Source organism: Chenopodium album, chromosome 14, assembly GCF_948465745.1.
Source record: "Chenopodium album chromosome 14, dcCheAlbu1.1, whole genome shotgun sequence".
Taxonomy (NCBI): Eukaryota; Viridiplantae; Streptophyta; class Magnoliopsida; order Caryophyllales; family Amaranthaceae; genus Chenopodium; species Chenopodium album.
Window position 1 is genome coordinate 3,655,272 of NC_137847.1, and position 7,575 is coordinate 3,662,846.

The 7,575-nt window shown below is 33.5% G+C and overlaps 2 protein-coding genes across 2 annotated transcripts; both read right to left on the reverse strand.

Moving 5' to 3' along the window:
* Positions 1-2,889, reverse strand: LOC145578600 (uncharacterized). The gene is made up of 7 exons (XM_081635899.1): positions 2,378-2,889; positions 2,030-2,074; positions 1,855-1,935; positions 1,541-1,608; positions 1,171-1,219; positions 925-1,085; positions 1-636 (listed from the first exon to the last, which is right to left on the reverse strand). The coding sequence occupies exons 1-7, from the start codon at positions 2,426-2,428 to the stop codon at positions 582-584; spliced, it is 510 nt and encodes a 169-aa protein (XP_081492025.1). The 5' UTR covers positions 2,429-2,889; the 3' UTR covers positions 1-581.
* A 120-nt stretch (positions 2,890-3,009) lies between these two features.
* On the reverse strand, positions 3,010-6,186 carry LOC145579724 (protein FAR1-RELATED SEQUENCE 5-like). The gene is made up of 3 exons (XM_081636957.1): positions 5,974-6,186; positions 5,134-5,273; positions 3,010-4,581 (listed from the first exon to the last, which is right to left on the reverse strand). Exons 1-3 carry the CDS (start codon positions 6,184-6,186, stop codon positions 3,069-3,071), a joined length of 1,866 nt encoding a protein of 621 aa, XP_081493083.1. The 3' UTR covers positions 3,010-3,068.
* Between the last annotated feature and the right edge of the window lie 1,389 nt (positions 6,187-7,575).

Here is a 7,575-nt window from a genome sequence, read left to right on the forward strand (position 1 = left end):
ACCATGAAGTTGGGACATGATAGTGTCCATAAAACAATAGAAGAAGAGCATCATGACCCAAATTACAAATTTTAAAAAGTCATGCTACCTTAAGTTTACAAATTAGTGAAATTACTATTATTATTTATTAAGCATTCAGCACATAACTTCTAATCTCAACAAAACAAGGATCCAATATTTTGCAACATAGTTAACCTAAGCCTCAATTGCAGCAAACAAGCTTTTCACTTTAAAACAATTGATCCAATCTTTGCAACAAAACTTGTTTTTCCTCGGGAATCAAGATGCAACAAACAAGTTACCTAAGAATTTCATCCCTTGGATCCATCATCCGTGTATAGATCTCCCAACCATTACTGATTCTTTCAATATCTTGTAAACGGCAATGACACTCTCATCATGGTGAATTCATAGTTCTTCCAAAAATCACCTCCACTAAGTTTCAATCTTGAACCACAAATCTACAATGTATAAGTCATGACAAACTTTAACTTCACATGTACAGTGAAAATCGTAAGAGACCTAAACTAAGGTACAAACCAATTTACCTCAGCTGAACCATAAGTCTAAAGCACAATCCTTTAAAGTGTGTTCACATATGTGTAACTTGAAAAACATATAAATAGTTTCCTAAACCTGCACATTTTTTCAGAACAATCAAGGAAATAAAAAAAAAAAAAAAAAAACCCAACCCCATGATCACTAAGGCCCTCAACTAAGGCAGGGTAGATTAAGTAATGGCAAAGTAGAAGCAGCTTTGACTAGAATAGTTGGAAGAAAGAGGGGGAGGGGGGTGAATACACAAAGTCAAGGCTTTTGAGTTGTTAATGGGGTCAATGAAAGAACAATATTCAATCATACAGAAGGACGTTTCTTGGATACTCTGAAGCTGAACAGAAGAAGAAAAGAAGTTAGAACACCTACCAAACCCACAGGCTTGAGTGTTGTGCCATTGCTTGAGAGCTCTTAAAAGGATGCTCATTCAGTAGACAAAAAGATTTCCTATGAGGGAGACACCAGGCCATAAAGATGGATAGCCAGATATCTACTGGTCCACTATACTTCCGCAATACACTGCTACTATCCTGGGAACAGCAATGAGGGGGCAAAACTTACAAAAGCTAATAAGATACATTGTCTATAATTTGTGGTGGGGGGAAGGGGAATTACCAGTTCCCATGCTTCAAAATTATTTTGCTGAGAATCAAGTAATACCTTTCTGTTACAATACAAAGAAACCTTTAAATTTAGACTTTGACCAATCATTCATCCACTTAAAGTCTAAAACAAGTATGAGTAAAATTTTGGACTTTCAAGTGAACATATGACGCAACTAAGCAGATAGACAAAAGTTTTGATCCATATATCAAGACAAACGTTGAAAGCTAAGAAACAAAACATGAACTAATACTCAAATGCAGAATAGAAAAGTATACGACAAGATATCAATGAATGCAAAAGATATAGGTGCTGCACATAATAAAGATGGAGAATAAACCAAAATGACCATTAAATTCTTAAAGGTGGTTGATGAAGTCACCTTATTCCAAAATGTACATCTCGGTGATTACAATGACCAGAAACTCCATAACTATCAAATGTAATTATCTGCAAATTTTAACAACAGATAAATGGAGAATAACAACACTGAATACGCAGTAGATTCAGAATTTCATTTGAATCATTTCCTTTATTTAAAAAAAAAAAAAAAAAAAAAAAAAAAAACCGCCTGACAACAGAAAATGTGAACAGAAAGATTCAGAATTTCATTTGAATGATTTCAGAAAAAATATGCTCCAAAATTTAAGTTCTAAAAACATGCAAAGCCACAAAAGATAGAAAGATAGATCTCACTGTATCAATACCATGAGATCTGATGTTATATTCAACAATTTTTGCAATTAAGGTGTGGTTCCACACTTTGCCAAACCCATCCTAGTCACAGCAAGAAGGAGCTATAACATTAGAAAGTACCATTTAGCTGTACTACTATAAAGTCAAAATATTAGGATACTTTTGCTTATCAAACCTGAAGCTCTGGATGGTCAAGGACAACCACTTGCTTCAGAGGAACCTGCACAAAGAGCATGACATCAAGCTCACATATTATGTTTTTGAACAAGGTCTACACCAGTAAAGAAACTACCATGCTCAAGAAGTAAAATTTTATCACCACAATTCCAGTCATCCTTTATAAAGTTATCACCAACTATCAACATTAGATGCAATATGATATCTTTGCCTCTAATGGCTACACCATTATGAAGTCAAATCATAAATACATGCAAACAATCACAAGGAGGCAGAAAGCTTTTTCAGGTTCATGTAGGTAGCAACTTACAGATAGGATAGCAATAAGCCAAACACAAAATATCACCTTTAACATGGAGCAAGCCTTGTAGAGCTCATCTTTCCTAATTTTTTCCATCCCATCAGCATTGCCTATATATATATATATATATATATATATATATATGAAAAAAGGTAAATTTGTAACTCTGTACACGAAAAGGATTAAATTGAATACGAAGTACTAAATTCTACTACAATTTCCTTTGCACCAAAGATCAAAGTAAAATTGGATAAAAAGAAAATAATAAGCAGAAGGGAACAAAAGCAAAAGTCTGAAAGGCGTGAAGAAATATGCATTTGAAGAATATGTTCGGAAACAGCCTCTTTGACTCTTCAATAGCTAGGGGGTAAAGTTGTGTGCATTTGGCCCCCCCATAGACTTTCTATTGGAAGCTTAGCCAGAAACAGACATTCCAAGTGAATTGAAACATAATTAAAAGCTACTAGGTACATCCAAGATCTAGAATAAGAGTAGTCAACCAATTAAAATATAAAACAGGCAAAAATGACGCTAAAGCTCAAGATGAATATCTAGGGGTCGTCTGTAACTGTTCACTAACTAAGAAAGTCACAAGATGTTGCAGAATCATAACCACATGCTTGTGGGTCTGAGCACAAAGTCCTAAAGTTGGAAATATAGCATTACCAGTAGATAAGCATAATATATTATTAAATATAAAAATTCAACAAAATCTTATATGTATATAAAAGTACCATTACACTTTTTTTGGACAATTTCTAATATCATGATGACTCAATTCACCACAACCTCTACATAATCTCTTCTTTTTTTGGTTTTGTTCTACAGCCTTTTCTTTTTCTCCCTTAAGCCTTTTTGCACTTCTACCTCTTGTTTCAACATTTGACACATCAATCTCAGTCCCTTTCTTTTTTGAAGTCTCTTCATTTGATACATGAACTCCAGTACCTTTATTCTTTGAAACTTTTGGAGGTTTGACAATTATTTCAGTTGGCACACTAGCTCCAATCAATAGCTCAATGTCTTGCTCTTTGTTTTTTTCACTTCCAGCTGTTGTTTCATTATTTCTTGCAATCCTCTTTGCTTCCAAATCCTTTCTTATTCCTTGAAGATTTATCACAAGGTCTTGAATATCTTCATCTTTGCCTTCTGCCAAACTTACACAAGTGTGTATCTCTGACCATAAATCATTTAACAATTTTTTCTTGTCTATTATATTAGCACATTGCTCCAACAAGTTTCCTCCCAAGTCAAAAATTGGTTTCTTTAATGCCATAGTAGTCCACCTGTGTAGCATATACTGCTCAGGAATGGTTTCAAACCTTTTTGCTTTCCAAACCCAAATCATATGTCTACATGGAATTCCTTGCCTATAAAATAGCTTGCAAGAACATGTGGTGTCATAGTTAGTTGGATTAAACACAACATCAAATGTTCTAGTCCGATTACCTTCACTTACTGTTGCAACTTCCAATTCATTTTCTTTCTTCAATTCATCAACACCACAAGAAAAACAAGCAATTTCAACCTCGTATTGAAATTCATAAAAGACAGAGTTAGTATATAAATGTGAGGCATGCTTTTCTATCCCTAGTGGTGTTTTGCACTCAGGATATTTGTGCTTTGAATCATTATCATTCTGACCTTGAGTGTGTCTCTGGGCATCAATTGCAGCTTCATATCTCAAGTAAAACTCAACAAGTGACACATGAGGATTGATAAAGGAGCAGAAAAAGTTGTTTTCACTTTCGGATCTTGATGTTGTACGCATTATTCCTCCAAGGAACACATCTCTGAAATAGGCCGGAATCCACTTGTCTCTTATCTTGTACATGTAACCTAACCACTCATGTTGTTCTAAGTGGTATTCAATCATCACCTTGTTCCACCTTTCTTCAAACTCAGCGGGTTCAATTTCAAGGTGCCAAACGCAAGCACATAATTTTTTTAGGAAACCAGTTTCTTCTTGCATGATTGATTTCTCCACCTTATCTGGTAACTTTTTCATTATGTGCCACATACAAAACCGATGTTCAGTCTTCTTAAACACACTTCTAACAGCAATTTTCATTGCTGGATCCTGATCTGTGATCATACAATTAGGTTCATTCCCACCCATTGCCTTGAGGAATGATCTAAACAGCCATTCAAATGACACGATATCTTCCTTTGCTATGAAACCAGCAGCAAAATTAATGCAATTCTTGTGATGGTCAACTCCTGTAAATGGAGTAAACACCATGTTGTACCTGTTTACACATACAAAATAAAGTTTAAATGAGCAAATAATTTAATACTCATTTGAAAAATTATCAAATAATCGATTGCTCATTTGTCAAATGAGCAAACAATTGAATTCTCATTTGTCATATGAGCAAATAACTCAATGCTCATTTGTGAAATGAGCAAACAATTCAATGCTCATTTGTCAAATGAGAAAATAATTCAATGCTCATTTGTCAAATGAACATGCAATTCAATGCCCATATACATACTCTTATCAAAGAATATTAGACTTATGGGGATATTCAATTTTCACATAGAAGTAATGAGCAATTAAACTAATTTTATTTAAAACAAAGTCATTAATTTAAGCCATAGCTAGTAATAACACATAAATGAATTACCTATTGGTTTGGTATGTGGTATCAAAGGATACCATATCACCAAATAGAGCATAACTCTTTTTACAAAGGGGGTCTGCCCACAATGCTCTACAAAGGCAATAATCTTCATCCATCTCAAAATCAAAGAAAAAAGCGCTCCACATTAGCTTTTTGTTGGTAAAGTTATCCACGAACATTTGAGCATCGCTTCCTTGAATGTATGCTTTTAAATCTCTATGAAAATTTTTGAAATCTTCCTTAGATGCACCAATGTTTTCATATCCTCCAACAATTTCCTTCATCATTCGAAAAGTTGTGACGGGACCAATGTTCACCTATTTAAAGAACAAAACAGTTTGTCACGTGAGCAATTAATTCAATGCTCATTTTTAAAATGAGCAAACAATTCAATGCTCATTTGTGAAATGAGAAAAAAATTATTTGCCCATTTGTCAAATGAGCAAACAGCTTTTATTAGAACATACAAAGAATTCATGAGACATAAGAGAATTTGAAACATAAGAGAATTCATGAAACAATTCAATGCTCATTTTGCAAATGAGCAAAAAATTATTTGCTCATTTGTCAAATGAACAAACAACTTTTATTAGAACATACATAGAATTCATGAAACATAAGAGAATTTGAAAGTGTTACCTTAGAATTATTCACAATTATTTTTTTGTGTAAAATGTTCATTTTCCTTCCTTCTTTTTGGAATAGATTGCAGCTAGGTGTATAAAGTGCATGAGTATGTCCCTCATGAAATTGTGTCACTATGAATGTGTTATCATCACAATGCTTTAGGACAATATGTGCCTTGCACCCAACACGAGTAATGAGTCTCTTCCTTTTGATTGAAGCTTTTTCTTCATTGTTTTCCCCTTCCTTGTTATTTAAATCTTTTTCTACAGTAGTCTTTCTTTTCTCTTTGTATCCTTCCTTATTGCACAAGATATACTGATATTTCAATTCTTTGCTTCTTCTTTGTCTTTTAGTTGTAGACTTCCTTGTATTGAAACCAGAAGCAAATGCATATCCTTTATAAAATTCAAGGCCCTCTTCGAGATTATTAAACTTCATCCCTATAGCTGGTTTCAACTCATTGGGGCATATTGGATGCCATTCTTTTGTTCCTCCAGGTGTGATCAAAGGTGCTACTTTAGGAGAAACTACTATTGTAGGAGTAGTTGGCACATTTGTGATGGTACTTGATTGACTCTCAACTTGTTCGTTGTTGCTCATCATTTGTGAATATGCACCTCCTTAAACACACTTAAACACACACACACACACACACTTACACTCTTAATAATTAGAAGTGAAATCAGATTCTTAAACAAACTTACACACACACAGACATAGATACACACTTACACACACACACAAACACACACGCACAAACACAAACACACACACACACAATAGTTTCAGAATCTATAATTAGAACTGAAATCAGAATTGCAAGCAGAAAGAGGAGGGGGCAGGGGGGGATAGGTTTGCTCATTTGTCAAATGAACATGCAATTCAATGCCCACATACATAAACTCTTACACTCACTCACACTCACACTCACACTCACACTCACACTCACACTCACACTCACACACAGACACACTGTTACACTCACTCACACTCACACATACACACACACACACACACACACATACATAATTCTGTATACTGAGTGTTTTTACCCGAAACACTGAGTACTTATAGATCCTTGAATTACTTATGAATGTCATTAATATTTGCTCATATTAATTGTAGTTACCTTATTTTAAATGTTCTATTATACATATTTAGGTTTGCTCATTTTAATTGTAGTTACCTCATTTTAAATGTTCTATTATACATATTTAGGTTTGCTCATTTTAATTTATTTGCTCATTTTAAATTTGATTGAAAATAAGAACATATTAACAGCATTCAATTGAAAATAAAAACCTACTAACAACATAATAAGAGCATTCAATTGGAAATTTCAGAACATTTTTTAACATAAGTTTAACATGATGTCATTACAATCACTATCTTGATTAATCTGATATTATTAAAATCTCTATCAAATTAATCAAACCTAAATAATTGATTCAATTCAATCAAATAATTGATGCAATTAAACATTCAATTCGATTAATGTAATTCGAAAATTAACATGTAATTCAATTCGAAAATTAACATGCAATTTCAAAATTTTCAGAGATGTGAAATCAAAATATTTTTAACATTCAGATTAACATGCAATTCAAAATTAAAAGTATGAACAAACCTATGATGGATGAAATTGCAACCGTTGAAATTTGCAAAAGAAACCGTTGAAATTTGCCGAAAGAAGAGCATACTCAGTGAATCGCCATTGATGAGCTTTGATTTGCAGACAGAATAGAGGAAAGAGATAAAGTAGAGGCTGAAGGTTAGTTTGTTAGGCAGGCTTATAATCTCAGTGGTTAGATTTCATCTAATCTAGCGGCTGAGATTTGTCCTCACATAAGGTGTGGGTTCTCACATAAAGGGTGGTTCTCACCGGATCCTGACCCTATATATATATATATATATATATATATATATATATATATATATATTGTTAGCATTTTATCAAACAGTTGGAGTGCATTATAAGCATGCCAATCTTCA

Excerpts from the sequence above, each read along its gene's own strand:
- LOC145578600 (XM_081635899.1), bottom strand. The coding sequence starts at position 2,428 with ATGGAAAAAATTAGGAAAGATGAGCTCTACAAGGCTTGCTCCATGTTA. Across the intron at positions 1,609-1,854 it reads GATCTCATGGTATTGATACA|ATAATTACATTTGATAGTTA; the intron begins GTGAGATCTATC and ends TAAAATTTGCAG. Across the intron at positions 1,086-1,170 it reads ATTTTGAAGCATGGGAACTG|GATAGTAGCAGTGTATTGCG; the intron begins GTAATTCCCCTT and ends TGCTGTTCCCAG.
- LOC145579724 (XM_081636957.1), bottom strand. The coding sequence starts at position 6,186 with ATGATGAGCAACAACGAACAAGTTGAGAGTCAATCAAGTACCATCACA. Across the intron at positions 5,274-5,973 it reads TTGAATTTTATAAAGGATAT|GTGAACATTGGTCCCGTCAC; the intron begins GCATTTGCTTCT and ends TTCTTTAAATAG. Across the intron at positions 4,582-5,133 it reads CAAGGAAGCGATGCTCAAAT|GTACAACATGGTGTTTACTC; the intron begins GTTCGTGGATAA and ends ATGTGTAAACAG.